General features: G+C 44.3%; 1 protein-coding gene across 2 annotated transcripts; it reads right to left on the reverse strand.

Annotated features, from left to right (window-relative positions):
• Nucleotides 1–6,206: 6,206 nt before the first annotated feature.
• Nucleotides 6,207–15,699, reverse strand: ADPRH (ADP-ribosylarginine hydrolase). 2 transcript variants are annotated; one of them, XM_037525495.2, is made up of 5 exons: nucleotides 15,617–15,699; nucleotides 14,505–14,703; nucleotides 13,150–13,475; nucleotides 7,930–8,290; nucleotides 6,207–6,917 (listed from the first exon to the last, which is right to left on the reverse strand). In XM_037525495.2, exons 3-5 carry the CDS (start codon nucleotides 13,460–13,462, stop codon nucleotides 6,503–6,505), a joined length of 1,089 nt encoding a protein of 362 aa, XP_037381392.1. In that variant the 5' UTR covers nucleotides 13,463–13,475; nucleotides 14,505–14,703; nucleotides 15,617–15,699; the 3' UTR covers nucleotides 6,207–6,502. The 2 variants fall into 2 exon arrangements, with proteins under 2 accessions (XP_037381392.1, XP_037381391.1); XM_037525494.2 differs by lacking the exon at nucleotides 14,505–14,703.
• Nucleotides 15,700–16,709: the final 1,010 nt, after the last annotated feature.

Below are 16,709 nucleotides of genomic sequence, written 5' to 3' on the forward strand. Positions count from 1 at the left end.
AGAAAGAAAGAAAGAAAGAAAGAAAGAAAGAAAGAAAGAAAGAAAGAAAGAAAGAAAGAAAGAAAGAAAGAAAGAAAGAAAGAAAGAAAGAAAGAAAGAAAGAAAGAAAGAAAGAAAGAAAGAAAGAAAGAAAGAAAGAAAGAAAGAAAGAAAGGGGGCCTCCCCGGTGGCGCAGCGGTTGAGCTCTGGGTTGCGAAGCTGCCCACAGCCTCTGCAGCGCCGGTTCGATCCCCGGCTGCTCCCCGGCCACCGGAGGAGGGTCCCACATGGCGCGCAGACCTCTCCTGCCGCCCACTGCTCCCCTCAGCAGTGTACTTCGGTCCTTCTGCCTGCTCTGCTCCCCGCTCTGGCTCTGGTGAATTCTCTCACCCTCCTGCGCTTCTGACTGTACCCAGTGCTTGTATAAATAAATAAATCTTTAAAAAAAAATAAAAAATAAAAAAAGAAAGAAAGAAGGAAGCAGAGTTAGGTTAAATCACTTGCCCAAAGTATACAGGTAGTAAATTACAGAGTAGGGATTTGAATTTGGAAAACCACTGAATCCATGACGATGACACATAAGGTTACCTAGTGTTTCAGAAAATCCCAATTCTTCCCTTACTGTTCCTCCTTTACTCTCACACAGCTGTCAACTCATCACTTTGACACCAGATGTGGGTGGGTTTTCCCCACCTGGCAATTCTCTGCAACGTCAGATGGATGTCCTACAATTAAAATTGCCAACACCATTTACCTAGAGATTATATCAAATTCCACAGATCAAGGGCTCAGTCCTACAAGACTGACTACCAGCTCTGCCTCCTCAGATGCCAGCCACAAGTCCTGGTTGTCACCTGTGTGCATGACTGATGGGCTATGAATTAGAGGTTCTCCGACACCTCCTCCTTGGTTTTGATTAATTTACCAGAGCAGATGACAGGACTGAGGAAAGCAATTTATCTACATTTACTAGTTTATTATAAAAAGGTGTCATAAAATATAACAAGTAAACATCAAGATGGGAGAGAGGCATAGGACAAGGTGTGGGGAAAGGGTGCTGAAGTTGCCTGCTTTCTCTGGACACCCACTCTTCCAGCACCTCTGGGTGTTTACCATTCCCAGAACTCTCCAAATCCCACACTATTGGAATTTTTATGGAAGCCTCATCTTTTGGTAAAGCTCAGTCACCAACTTAACTTCATATACATCTCCTCTTCCTTTTCAAGAGGATGAGGCTGTGGGAGAACTGAAAATTTTAACCTTCTAATGATGGCTTGGTCTTTCCAATGACCAGCCCTCATCCAGGAACCCAACCAGGGTTGCTTCAGAACAAAAGACACTCCTATCACTCAGGAGCTCTGTGCCAGAAACCAGAGGTGAGATGAATAGACATATTTTCTATGATCTCACATCTAGTCTCATCCTCCCTACAGTGCTCAAGGTGAGCATTATGAACCCCAATGTACATTTGTTCTCAGAAGTTTGAGACTCAGAGAAGTAAATGACAAGCCCTGTAGCAGAACTGGGCTATAGTAACAGATCTCTTTGTAAAATATCACAGGGTATACCTTTCCTTAGGCTTAATCACAGAGTAATTAACCTGTTCCTGCAAGAGGAAAAAAAATTTACACCTTCAAAGTGTTCTCTTCCCAGTCTTCTAGATTCTTCGAGTCCTCTTCCTAGTCTTCTGGTGTGGAATAAGGGACACCAGAAAATTCATCTCACCCTAAAATATCACCCCACTAGAGTAGTCTGCCATGGAAATCATCCTGCTGGAGACACATTCCTTTGCTCAACACCATGTTTCAGTTTTATTCATGCAGGTTGCACCTTCCATACATCTACCAGATCTACCTATCACCACTTTGACTCTGTATTTCCAATTTCTATTTACATAAACTTTAATAAATATACTTTATTAGGAACATTTTGTTAACAGAAGATACAACCAATCCCTGAAGTGGGATGACAAGCAGACTATGTCACCTCTCTGCTAACACTGGCCATGGGGAGTGATGAGCCCACCTGCATGATAGGAAATGCTGGTTTGAAGCTCAGTTCTCTATTTAAACTACAAATGTCTGTCTCCAACTCTGTAAGTCAGGAGAAACCAAAGAGTTCTTTGTTCAATTCTGTCCCCCTCTTCAGACAATGCCATTTTAGACTCCTGTTCTTTAGATGTTAAAGTCTATTGACTCCAAGCCCAAGACCCTGGCTCTGGGGGGCACTTGCCTGAGACCACCCAGCTAGCACATTTGTGACGCTGATGTCCAAAAAAGTGAAGAAGGAACTGTAGTGGGGCAGGTGCAACCAAGCACAAACCAGATGGGGTGTTCTTGGTGGTCTGGGGACAAAATGAGGGTAGAGGAAGAAGAGACTCTCTGGGGACATAATGGGTCTAAAGAGGAGAATGAAGAGACTCTTCAGGCTTGGCCCTATCCCCTCCTTTCCTGGCCCTGTGTGTGGGTCTCAATTCCACAACTAGCTTTCATCTTAAATTCACCTCACAGCTGTGAGAAAGTGAAGATAGGCCTCAAACTTTTGCCATCACCACCTCACTCCTGCATTTCATTTGGCTTTCTCTAAGGAGAGATTTTCTAATTTTCACTAATAATTAGAATGGGGTAGAGTGTGTCAAGAAAAAAAACCTTTGGAAACACATAGGTCTGGGTTTAAACTGCAGTTCAATCTCATCCAAGCTGTGTGACTTTGGATAGGAGACCTTTCTGAGCTCAATTTCTTGAGCTGCCTGAAACTGGGCAACCTCTTTCTTCCTCCATTTTCTTCAAACAGAAAAAGTCTCATCTACTCTTTAAGTGTCACTTTTCCCAATTCCCAAACCTCAAAGGTGAAAAAAATGATGGCCACATTATGCCACTCTCGCTATCTCCTGCCCTGTGCCCTGTCTACATGACTCCTATTTCCTTCCTTGCTTAGCCAGACCCTAGTAGCTATTCCTGGAGATGTTGGTCCTCAGACTGGCTGCCTGTGAAGTCATCAGAATCTTCACTCCTTCTTTCATAGTCTCAATAATTCTGCAACTGTTTAAAAAAGATGCACATTCACCTGCACAGAAGAGGAATAGAGAATGTGGTGACTGAAGATGCTTGGAGGGGAGGGAGGGAATGACATCAGTGTTTATTTTGCAGATATTAAAAAGTTGTCAAGACTTCTAGACAGCATCTAATAATCTTAGGCAATTTTTTATATATTTTTATTTTAACATTTATCATTTTTTAGACAATATTTGCTTCCCCCACCCCCTCAGGTGTAGTCCCCATAGAATTTCCTTCCCCAAGGCACCCATGCACCATCACCACAGTCCCCTGTGCTCCTCCCTCCCTCCCTCTTAACCCTCTCCCTCCTCCTCCCCTGCAGTATGTCTCTGGTTTACAATCATCTGTTTTTGCTTTGTTGTGTTTTGTGCTCTTATTATTATTTTTTTACACTGATGTCTTATTTGGTTCCCCTATATTCCTGTTATGAGTGAAAGCATCTGATATTTTTCTTTTTCCTTCTGGCTTATTTCACTGAGCATAATTCCTTCTAGCTCCATCCACGTTGCTGCGAATGGTATGAGTTTATCTTTTTTGATTGCTGAATAATAGTCCATTGTTTATATATACCACAACTTCTTGATCCAGTCATCTATTTTTGGGCATTTGTGTTGTTTCCAGGTTTTACCTATTGTAAATAGTGCTGCAATAAACATAGGTGTACAGGTGCTCTTTTGAATCACTGTTTTTGTATAATCTTGGGTAATTTTATGCACAATCTATTGTTTTTCAGTGCACAATGTCAACCTGAGAGAAATGATCAGGCTGTATTCTAACCAAAGGGGCATTTATTTGAGAGCACAAATCATGATTTGGGTACATGACCAAGGGACAGTCCAAGGTTCTGTGCCATCAGGATCAGGGCATAGGGGAGTTTCAAAGGACCAGGCAGGGACCCTGCTTGGTTGGATTTTAACCTTTTAGATTGGTTCTGAAGTCCATTTGTCTATGCATGGTTGTTGGACAAAAGTCTCCAGACAAAGGGCTACAGTGGAGGTGGGAGGTCTATAGTCATGACCAGTGTCTTCTAAACTCTTACTAAAGCTTGCTATGATGATTAGTGAGGATCTGCAAAGCAAATGTAAGAGGATCTCTAAAGAGTCTTTTTCTGTGGTCTCCAATTGTAGCTAAAGACCTGTAGGGGAAAACAGCCAAGGCCCCACCCTCCTTACCTGATGCCAAGGTAACAACAGATGCCAAGGCCCCACCCTCCTTACCTGATGCCAAGGTAACAACAGATGGCAAGGCCCCACCCTCCTTACCTGACTCCATTCTTGCCCCCACATCCACCACCACATTTTACAGAGACTGGAAGGATTTGGAAAGTCTTCCTAAGAGTTATGGAACTGCTCCGTTATCAGACCTCCCTTCTCTACCTCCCCCAGCTGAAAACCATGGATCTGAAGGGAAAACCATGAGAGTTGTAGTTTGTGGGGTTTTTCTCCTTCCCTTTTTAAAAGGGGAGGGAAGGTGATGCTCTTCCTTACCTTCTAAACAAATCAAATGAAGAGGACCAACCAACTGAACTAAGGGTGACTTCATGAAGGTGACAATGGCGTCCGTTTCGGAGCTGAGCGTCTGCTGGACAGTCTGGTCTGTCCTTAGGGTCTATTTGAGGGGTGGCGGTGTAAAGACAGCAATGGGTGGGGCAGCCTGCATTCACCTGTGGCCCTGTCCAGCAAAGGTCCTCCCCTCTTATGGAGCCTCAGAAGACAGCTGACTGCCGTCTTTCCCACCCATGAGGATGGTCTGAGGTCAACACGGGGAGAGGAGCAAGGAACCCCAGAAGGGGAACAGGAGGAGTAGAAGAAGTTTCCACGATCCCATTTCTCTTCTAATTCTCTTAGGCCCAGGCTGGCCTGATAGTGGGGAGGAAGGAGGGCATCACATTAAAGTTTTAGAATTAATTAAACGGGACTGGGATTCTCATTGGGATTCTTCCAGTTTTTACTATTTTGTGAATTGTAACCCTCCACTCTTAAAAACCTGCCATTCTGACTGGCTGTCCTGCTAAAAAAAATCTGTTCTTGGTTGTATTATTTAAAATGATATGTTTGGTTTCTGAAATATATAAATAAAGAAGGAATTTTTTAAGCAGAAAAAGTGCTTTGGAATGTCCTTCATTTATTTAAATATTTTTTTAAAGATTTATTTTTTATTTATGCAATAGCTAGGATACAGGCCAGAGGCACAGGAGGGTGAGAGGATTCACCAGAGACAGAGTGGGGAGTAGAATGGGCAGATGGACCAAAAGCACTGCTGAGGGGAGCAGTGGGCAAGACAGGAGAAGTCTGCTGCGCTATGTGGGAATCTCCCTGGCTGGCCGGGAATCGAACCCATGCTGCAAGGCTGCAGACAGCTTCACAGCACTGCGCTCAATCCGCTGTGCCACCAGGGAGGCCCATGTCTTTCTTTCAAATATAAAAGAATGATAAGTCTTGTGCCATTGGTGGAGTCCTGCTGCAAACACAGTTAGAGGGCTGCCCTGGTGGCCGCAAAGGGTTAAGCACAGCAGTATGAAGCTATCCGTGGCGCAGCCCGCAAGAGATCCATCCCCAGCTGGCCAGGGAGCTACCGACATGGCACAGCAGACCTCTCCTGTCTCTCCCACTGCTCCCTCAGAAGTGCATTTCAGTGGATCTGCCTGTTCTGTTGCCCACTCTGTCTATGGTGAATCCTTTCACCCCCACCCCCCGCACCCCTAGCCTGTACCCCAGTTCTTGTATGCATAAATAAATCTTTAAAAAAAAAAAAAACACCACACAGCCAGAATCTCTCTTAAGTCAGCACATAGGCATGGTGAAAGAACCAAATTCTCCATCTCTCCGGCACCTGTTTGGCCAGGTGACAGCTGGCAATCCTGAAGTAGAGGGCATATGAAGCAGATGTAGAGCTGCATGTTGAAAGCATTCATGTCAGCACAACATGATGTCACAAAAGTCAATACTTTTTGAATGTCTCTCAAGGGACAGGCAGGTAGGCCACAGAGAATAAGACACTATGCCTCACAAGGAGCCTGCAATTGCCCCAGAAGACACATAATCCCCGTCTCACTTCCCCATTCTCCTACCAGTGCTTCCTGGAATCGTCTCCCACATAAACTCCATGTGCTCAAATCTTTGTCTCAGGTTTACTTGGCAAGAAACCCAACTTGAAATAAACAGAAAAAACTTAGTCCAAAGATGAGATGACGAAAATGAAGACTTTAATATATTTATGAGATTTCAGACTTGGGAGACACTGACCCCATCACCTGAAATTAAAGACTCTTTGGGATAAGAAGAGGGATAGATTCAGGGAAAACAGGTCAGCTTGGAAAGACTGGATTTTAGGTATCCAAGGGACAAGTTATCTCAAAAATACCTGAATACAATGTTAAACCTCTTGACTTTGGAAAAAGTGAAAGAAATCTAACAGAAAAGGAACAACACCCGAGGAGAAACCAACAGAAATGAGTGTCACATTCCCTAATGGGCAATTCCAGCATCTTCCTTTGACCCAAGAGAATATAAAGCCCTAGCTGTCTCTTCTAGTCGGTTTCTGTACTCAAGTTTCTCGTAGTTGGAGGGACTCACTCCTTTAAACCCATACATAATGCCCCACCAGCAGCCTGCAATGACAGCTGTAGAATCACTGTCTCCACCGTGGAAAAAGGCTCTGTGGGCAAGCTGCTTCCAGGAGTCTCCGGCAGCCAGGATGGCATCGTATGCAATCATGGGGGCATCGTGGCCGCTGCTGCCGCCCAGGCCTGAGTAGCTCACGGATTTGTAGAACTGATCCCTCTCCTTCACACCAAAGGGCTGGGGGAAAGTAGGGGCTGATTTGCCATCCAAAATCCCTCTAAGTTTTAAGTATTTTTCCCATTGGTCTTGGAAGTAAGACCTGCAAGAGGAAAGAAATCTATTGAATTGAAAATAAGAAACTCATAAGGAAAGGTGCCAGATGGATATGTGAGCAAAGGAAATTCCAAGATGATTTCAACTTCTTATACTAATATCATAAACAATGGAAAAAAATCAAAAGAAGCTGTGACATTCATTCAAAAACTTGCTAGGTGTTGATATAAACAAGGCATTCAAGTCTGTGGCTAATAAGGAAGATATCTATCAAGTTATAGGTGAGAAATAAAGGTTTTGTTTGTTTTTCTGAGTAGTCATGTTACCTTTCAAGAGGGGAACTTTCTTTAATCTGTCATTATATATTTTATCTTCCTAATATAAATTATATATATATTTAATATAAATTATAAATATATATATATAACATGACTGGATATACATAACAGTGAAATGATTACTCAGTCAAGCTAATTAACACATCATCTCATACATCACACTGTTTTGTTTTGTTTTTTGCCCCCAAGAAGGAATTTTGGAACATTATGACCAAAGGAGATATTAGCGGAAAGCCTCTGGACTTTTTTGTTCTAAGAAAGGCAATGTGAAGCAAACTTACAGAAAGAGGAAGATGTGGTCTTAGAACTTATTAATTAGTTAGTGGAAAAACCTAATTCTTGTTTATTCTAAACTAGGATTTCCAAACCTTGCTTGTGTGTCAAGACAACATTGAAAAAACAAGTTTCAGGAGATGAGAAGGAACTGAATTCACCTCATTCTAGAATAATCACAAGAACTATAGAAAGCTGGAATACAATAAAGGATCTTCACACAAGAGGGATGTGCTCACTAACATGCTCACTCAGCTACTTTGTACCAACCACTGCCGAAACTGAACTTGAAGTCCTTGGCAGGTGCAGGAGTGCCACCGGATGCAGTAAAAGTGATGGTGAGAAGTGTGACAGTTGACATGACCTAGGAATCTTAGCTATACACATGCATGCTTGTGGGCACACAGATTTCACCATTTTCCAGCAGCACTGGACCTATAAACTCACCAGTGTTGAAGATTCTCCTCCACAAAGTAGCCTGCTTGGACAATGTACTTTTTTGCTTCTGGCAACATCTCCATCAGTCCTTTTCCCCATTGCCTGGGTGGCTTGCCATTCACAGCATAGGCTGTAAAAAGAGCAGACACAAGGGCTCCCAGGTAGCCTGTGGGGTGGTGGTGGGTCATTCGGCCGCTCTCGATGCTTACCTGCATCAGTGTGTCTAGCTGGCTGGGGTGAGGGAACCTGAGTCCAATGCACATGGCCCGCATGGCAGCCCCACAGCCGCCCTCGTGACTGTTGAAGGGAATCCTCCAGCCATTAGCTTTGTCAGGTTCCAGCCGCAAGGCATTACTCACTGAGGCACCACCTGGGGAGAGTCAGATAAGGCACAGGGTCACAGGCTCTATGGAACCAAAGCAAAGACCCAGCAGAAGAAAAGAAGCAAGCTCAAGCTCTGTCTCCAACTTTCTTTGACAGAAAATGAAAGCCAAAAAAATATGATGATGAGCACGGTCAAACTTTAAACCCTAAGCCAGCATTGTGCCTTATATTATAAATACGAATCCTCTCTTATTCGTGGTTTCTCCTTCTGCAGTTTTTGTGGTGCAAAAATATTATATAGATATTTTGAAAGAGTCAGAGAGACCACATTCATACAACTTTTATGACAGTAGATTGTTATCACAATTCTATTTTATTATTAATTATTGTTGTTAATCTTTTTCTGTGACTAAGTTATAAATTAAACTACCATTAAGTATGTATGTACTGGGGAAAACATAGTATGTATAAGGTTTGGAACTATCCATAGTTTTACACATCTTGGAACTCGTCCTCCGTGGATAGGTATAACTGTTAGCATGGTAAGAAAAATAATAACAGGCCTCCCTGGTGGCACAAAGGGTTAAATCACAGCACTATGAAGCTATCAACAGCCACTGAAGCATGAGTTCGATAGTGGCCATGGAGCTACCCACATAGCGCAGCAGAACCCTCCTGTCTCACCCGCTGCTGGGCTCATCAGTGTATTTCTGTTAATCTGCTTGTTCTGCTCCCCACTCTTTAGGGTGAATCCTCTCACCCCTCCCCCCATACTTCTGGCCTACACCCCAGCTCTTGTATGCATAAATAAATACATATTTTTTTTTAAAAAGAAAAATAATAAGAGGAGAAGATTCATGTAGAGAATCTTTGGCAATTATTATGGAGACATCACATTAATTCAAAAAGGTAGGTATAACATATTAATCTCTTTTAAATGAATAAGCTAAAGATCAGAGTTGAAGAACCTTGCTGAAAACCACGTAACCAGCTAGTCTGTGGCTTTGTCAAAACCATCAGACTTTATTTTTTTAAAAATTTATTTATTTACAAATGGTGCTGGGAAAACTGGACCACCACATGCAAAAAATTGAAACTAGCCACTACCTTTCACTGTGCACAAAAATCAACTCAAAATGGGTAAAGGAACTGGACATAAGACCTGAAACCATAAAATATATAGAAGAAAATATAGATAAAATACTACAAGACATACAACGCAATAGCATCTTTAAAGACTCATCACCCAAAGCAAAGAAAGTCAAGGAAAAGATAAACACCTGGGATAACATCAAACTGAAAAGCATCTGTACAGCAAAAGAAACATTAACCAAAACAGAGAGACACCCACTGATTGGGAAAAAAAATCTTTGCACTCCAGTCAATTGATAAGGGACTGATCACAAAGATATACAAAGAACTCACCCGGCTCAACAAAAACAAAATAAACAATCCAGTCAAGAAATGGGCAGAAGAACTTAAAAGACTTTTCTCCAAAGAAGAAATGCAAATGGCCAACAGGCATATGAAAAAATGTTCAACATCCCTTATCATCAGGGAAATGCAAATCAAAACCACATTGAGATACCACCTTATACCAGTAAGAATGGCACATATCAAAAAAAGCAAAACAAATGTTAGCAAGGGTATGGTGAAAAGGAGCTCTCCTACATTGCTGGTAGGAGTGCAAACTGGTCCAACCACTATGGAAAGCTGTCTGGAGGTTCCTCAGTCTACTAAAAATGGAGCTACTATATGACCTGGCAATTCTACTCCTAGGGATCTACCCAAAGGACACAAAAACACTGATTCAAAAGAACACCTGTACCCCTATGTTTATTGCAGCACTATTTACAGTAGGTAAAACCTAGAAACAACCCAAATGCCCCAAAATAGATGACTGGATCAAGAAGATGTGGCATATATACACAATGGTATATTATTCAGCAATCAAAACAGATAAACTCATGCCATTCGCAGCAACATGGATGGAACTAGAAGGAATTATGCTCAGTGAAATAAGCCAGAAGGAAAAAGAAAAATCAGATGGTTTCACTTATAGCAGGAATACAGGGGAACCAAATAAGACATCAGTGTAAAAAAATAGTAACAGCACAAAACACAACAAAGCAAAAACAGACAATTATAAATCAGAGACATCCTGCAGGGGAGGAGGCAGGAGAGAGATCAGAGGGAGGGAGGGAGGAGCACAGGGGACTGAGGTGATGGTGCACGGGTGCATTGGTGAAGAAAACTCTACGGGGACTACACCTGAGGGGGTGGGGGGAAGGAAATACTGTTTACAAATGAACAATGATGTAAAAAATTTAAAAAAATTTAAAATTAAATTTAAAAAAAGATTTATTTATTTACGCATACAAGAACTGGCCAGAGAAGTGGGGGAAGGGAGTGAAGGATTCACCAGAGACAGAGTGGGGAGCAGAACAGATGGACCGACGGAAATACACTGCTGAGGGGAGCAGCAGGTGAGACAGGAGAGGTCTGCTGCACCATGTCGGTCACCTCCCTGTCTAGGGATTGAACTTGTACTGCAATAGCTGTGGATGGCTTCATAGTGCTGACGCTTAACCCTTTGTGCCACCAGGGAGGGCCCCCAAAACAATCAGATTTTAAACTCAAGCTCTTTAAGAGCCCAATGAGAACTTGACAATTGTTGCTCCTGAATGTCAGAAAGAGGTGACAAGTTCTAGTGTGAAGAGCACACACTCAGAAGAGGAGTGATGGATTCTGGGCAAGTGTCCTTGGTTTGCCTCTATGTGCAAGCAGGAATCAGGCATATCCATCTCCCTGGCCTGCTGGGCGCTGAGAATGCAAAAGTGAGTCAGAAACAGCAGCAGTAATACATGGTGTGGATCATTGTTCCCTGATAGTAACTTAATTGCCAATGATGTCATCCATGGCAAAAGTGGACACAGAAAACTCTCCATTTGCCAACCTGATGAGCTATCAGATGTTGAGAAAGGCTAAACAAAGACTGGCTTCCTTAGATCACCTTGGGGGATGACTGGAGGCCCCTGGTTTAGTATGTGTGTATGTGTGGGGAGGGGAATTCATCAGGGGCTATATGAGCTAAACTGTGTTTCCCGAAGTTCATATGTTCAAGCCCTAATCCCTAGTTAACTTGGAAGGTGACTACATGTGGAGATAGGCTCTTTAAAAAAGATGAATGGGGCCTCCCTGGGGGCACAGCGGGTTGAGCACTGCATTGTGAAGCTGTTCGCAGCCTCTGCAGCACAGGTTCAATTCCCTGCCCCCCCCCCGCCCCCCCCCCCCCCCCCCCCCCCCCCCCCCCCCCGGGGGAGAAATCCACATGGCTCAGCATGCCTCTCCTATGTCACCCTCAGTGTCTTCCGTCTGCCTGCCTGTTCTGCTCCCTGCTCTCTCTCTGGTGAATTCTCTCACCCTCCCACGCCTCTGGCCTGTACCCCAGCTCTTATATAAATAAATTAATTTTAAAAAAATGAATGGCGCAGCGGTTAAAGTCTCAGTACTGTCAAGCTATCGCCAGCCACGGTTGCATGAGTTTGATCCCTAGCCAGGGAGCTGACCCACATGGGAGCAGACCTCTCCTGTCTCGCCTGCTGCTCCCCCCAGCAGTATATTTCATTAGGTCCACCTGTTCTGCTCCCCACTCTGTTTCCAGTGAATCACCCTCTGTACCTTTGGCCTACACTCCAGTTCTTGTATGCAAAAATAAATAAAAATAAATCTTTAAAAAAGAGAGAAGATGAAGTTAAAATAAGACCACTAAGACCTTAATTTAATATGACTGGTATCCCTATAAGAAGAGAAAATTTGAACACAAAAAGAAATACCAGGGATGTGAGCGTGAGAGGAGACAGAAGGAGGTTAAAAAGCCTCAGAGGAAACCAATCCTGCCAACACCTGATCTCAGACTTGTATCCTCGAGAACTGTGAGAATAAAATGCCTGTCCTTTAAACCACAGTCTGTAGATCTTGTTATGGCACCAAGCTGCCTAAAACAGGAGAGGCAGGTCAGAGAGGACACAGAAAAGGGGGTCCTAGTGGCAGCAGCAAGCTCCCAAAGGGGTAAGAACCACTGTTGTGTGGACCTAGAACCAGAGAGGGAATCTCTACAAGACCCTTTCTGTTCCTCTTAAAAATATATTTTTTTCTCTTTATAGTTGTTCATTGTACAAAAAAAAACTTTAGAAAATACAAATAAATTAAAAAAAAAAGCAAACTATTCTGGGGCCTCCCAGGTGGCGCAAGGGGGTAAGCACAGCATTGTGAAGCTATCAGTAGCCTCTGCAGCACGAGTTTGTTGCCTGGCCAGCCAGGGAGCTACCCACATGGCACAGCAGACCTCTCCTGTCTTGCCCGCTGCTCCCCTCAGCAGTGTACCTCTATCAATCTGCCTGTTCTGTTCCCCACTCTGTCTCTGGTGAATCCTCTCACTCCCCTCCCCCTGCCCCGCACCTCTGGCCTGTACCCCTGTTGTTGTATGCACTGCTGAAGGGAGCAGTGGGTGAGTCAGGAGAGGTCTGCTGCACCATGTGGGTTGCTCCCCGGCAGGCTGCGGAGGCTGCGGAAAGCTTTATTGTTTGCGTCTCAACCCCTTTATTGTTGGCATCTCAACCCCTTGTGCCACCAGGGAGGCCCATAAATAAATAAATCTTTAAAAAAAATCTTCCCATATCAGTAGATATTTACCTAATTTTTAGATAATATTTATCTAGCTTTAAGGCTGCAAATGTGTCCCCATGATTAAATAAATTATGGGACATTTAGGTTATTTCTATTTTAAAATCACAGCTACAAAACTACTGTCTTGTTAATATTTAAATCTCAATCAACATTTTTGATACTTCCTGCGCCTGCTTTATTTTCCACTTGCCTAGGATCAACACTGCCTGTGCTTACCTGGTGACCGACCGTCCATGTCTTCCATGCAGTTTTGGTAATTCTTAGCAAGGAGGGAATACAGTTGGTCCAAGTCTGAGATTTTCCCGGCTTCTGAGAGAGCTTCTGCTGTGGCAAGGTGCATTACTGTGTCATCACTGACTCTCCACTTCTCCACATCGATGGCGTCCAAGCCACCAAGCTGGGCCAGCTGCTGGTGGATCTTCTCCCCACTCCGGAGGAACTCCCACTTCCCATTGAAATATCCCAAGGCATCTCCAGTTGCACTCAGCACCATGGCTGCCACATACCTCTCGACTAGCCCCTCACACATGCTGAGGGTGTCTCTGGGGGAGAATTTAGACACAGGGAGAATACAGACTCAGGGAAAAAAATCACAGTCCTATTTACATTTATGAACACTGACTACTCATCAGCACAACATAAAGGGCATCTTATTTCATCCTCACAATAGTTCTATGAGGAATGTGTAAGGTCCATTTTACTGATAAGTAAATAGAGGATCACAGTGATAATGCCGTTTCATAACTGTTAAATGACTTGTCTTGGGCCATAGAACTTTTAAGCGGCCAAGCCACGATACCAAAGGTTCACCTGACTTCAAAGTCCATGATTTTAACTACAAATCCATTTTACCTCTTTGAGTGGCAAACTCATTAAATTCCACAAATCAAGTCAAATTATCATTTTCTCTTCTTGGTTGGTGTTTGACCTCCTTTACTTAAATAATTGTACTTTCCACTGGTGTCACCATGCACGGTTCAGAAAGCACCTGTACATTTTTCAGCTCACTAGTTGGCAGGGATGACCATGTATTTTTCACAGATAAGAAAACCATGGTTCAGAGAGAGTAAATTCACACTACCAGGAAGTAGAGGCACTAAGCCCAGTCTTCTGAATCTAGAAGAATCTAGGCCACTCTGCTTCAGCACATACCTTACCTTGGGCATTCTATGTGCCTCAGCCTACACAACCATAAAATGGTGACAAAAATAGTAACAACTACCTGGGTTTATTGTGTGGATTAAATGAATTAATTTTGCCAAACTCTTAGAACAGTGCTTACCACCAAGTAAGCCCTATTTTGATTATTCATACACACCAGGGAAAAGAATTTTTCTATTATTAAATGAGAATACTTTTTCCCTACAACCTTCCTTTCAAAAGCAATATTTAATTACTTTCCTTCTAAATACCTGCTTCTAGAGTCTTAGGATATTAGCTAATATTCATTCCATAAACCCGGTGCCAGTCAAGTCCTGGTTTTCCTGTAGGTGCATTTCCAGTTCCCCAATGGAAATCTATTGTCTTGGCATTCTCACCCAAAGCCCTCCCCACTGCCCCAGTCCACTCACCCATGCCACTTGCACTTGCCAGACGTTCAAACACCAATGAACTAGCTTATTCTTTCCTCTGCTCAAGCTCCTTCTCCACCCAAGATATCTTTCTTCCTTACCCTAACCCTTTTTATTCAAGGTTTAGTTCAAGTCCTAGGGTTTCTAGGAGTCCTTCAGCTGCACTGCTGTGGGCCAAAGAGTGCAGGTTGGCAAGAACCTGGGAAGAGTAAATGATAAAGATGGACTGAATGTACCATCTAAGTTAATGACCACGCCATGTTTCATATAAGATATTTATTAGATATTATTTACATAATTTATTATTTATAAATGATGCCTAGGAACTGGAATTCTGGGTTGCTAGACCTGACTGTGCAAGAATAAGTTAGGTGGCTGTGGATCAGCAATCTACTTATTGGCGGGGTTGAGACAGGGACTACAGAAGCTCCCTCCCCGCCCCTACCTCCCCCCCCCCCGCCCCCCTATTCCGCACTAAGAGCTTCAGAGCTCAAGTGTAGTTCGTTTCTGAGAATCAGCTTGTGACACCGTGTACCTTCCTCTCTGAAAGTCCTTCTCATTCCACCTAAAGTGTGTTTTTGCAAGCGAGGGCGAGGGGCCCTCACCCTCTCTTTTGGTGAGAAATTCTCTGTGTGATATTCACACGTACTGCTGCAGCCGCCGGCTTTCAGCTGTTTATTCCTCAAATTCCACTTAACTCTGGCCTTTTGCATTTTTTGCCTCGAGCTAGACGTTCAGAACAAAGATCTGGGTAGCTACTTCCCCAAAGTCCTCTTCTTTACCGTGCGTGTTGGGGCGGGAGTGGGGGTGGGGTGGGGCGAAAGGGGGGGCAAGGGCGGGAGTGACAGTGGGGATCAATACATAAAACACATTCAAAGCAGCGCCAAGCACAAACCCTGAGCGGCCGGCCAAGTTCCGGACGCGCCCCCGCCCCGCGGCTGGGGGTTCGGGGTGAAGGACACCTGGTCCCCGCCCGGAGCAGCGCGCGCACCCGGCGGGGCTGGGCGGAGCGCACCCCGCGCCCGGGGGGCCGCGCCGAGGAGGGGTCGCGGGGGCGGGGCCGACCTGGACCCCGCCCGGGGACGAGCGCGATCGGGTTCAAGGCCGCGTACCTGGGGCGCGCGCGGCTCTAGGGCAGGGTCCGGGCCGGAGCTCCCAGTCCTGGAAGGGTCCTGGCGGCTCCCGAGCGCGGCACCCCGAGCGCACCCCGCTGGGAGCCGAGCACTAGAGCGAGGCCGAGGGGCGTCGCGGCGTCTTGGGGAGCTTCCCGGCGCTGCGCGGCCGCAGTGCCCGAGCGGAAGGGAGGGGACCTGGGTCACTGTGGTTCGGGAGGGGCGGGGCCGCGCTTGGACCGACGTGGAACCTGCCTGGTGTGACTGTCGGTGACTCAGGTGTGACCCCGCACGCCTGACACCTCGGTCTTTTCCCTTAAGATTGATTTATTTATGGATACAAGAACTGGGGTGCAGGCCAGAGGTGCAGTCTTTTTTCCTGACCAGTTGTTCTGGGTTAGTGAACCAGTGTGAGGCCACTCACACTGGACACTGGTTACAGGGCATGGATAGTGGCCTTTGTCAGAGTTCTGGGCCCGTGGCCCATAAAAGCGGGGCAGTTATAGTATCTCCCTCTCTTCGTGTGGTTGTTAGTTTTTAAGCTAGTTAATTTTAACCCACGTCATTTATCTCTGAGAAATAAATCAAAGCAAAACAAAACTAAGATTATTTTTTGCCTGAATAAATTAAGTCACTTTTATAAGGAATTAGAATCACCATATGTAAGTCCGCTTATCTGAGTCTCCAAAATTTAATGTGCTGTGCCTCTTTTTTTCCTCACCAAAATGACCCTGGCTTGACCTGGAAGTTTTTCATTGAGATAGACTTTCTATGTAATGAAATGTACTCATTTGATGTGTTTTCCTAGAGAAATATCACACATGTTCACAAAGATAAAAGTTCCTAGATGTCCCTTGCAGAGTTTTCTTGAATAGCAGAAATCAAAAATAATATGAGTATGAGTTACCTTTCCCTAAATTATGGCACAATTATGGGATAGTTAAAAACTATTTAGATCAGTAGACTTTGGGTAAGTAAGATCACATGGGGAGACATTTTGCTCAGTAAAAATATGTCAAATTTTAGAATGAGGAATATATGGTTGTATTTATGTGGGGAACAAAAGAAGTGTGTGTGTAAATACGCACCAAGT

The sequence above is a fragment of the Talpa occidentalis genome, unplaced genomic scaffold (genome assembly GCF_014898055.3).
Source record: "Talpa occidentalis isolate TD23 unplaced genomic scaffold, MPIMG_talOcc4v2.1 talOcc4.4, whole genome shotgun sequence".
NCBI classification, from domain to species: domain Eukaryota; kingdom Metazoa; phylum Chordata; class Mammalia; order Eulipotyphla; family Talpidae; genus Talpa; species Talpa occidentalis.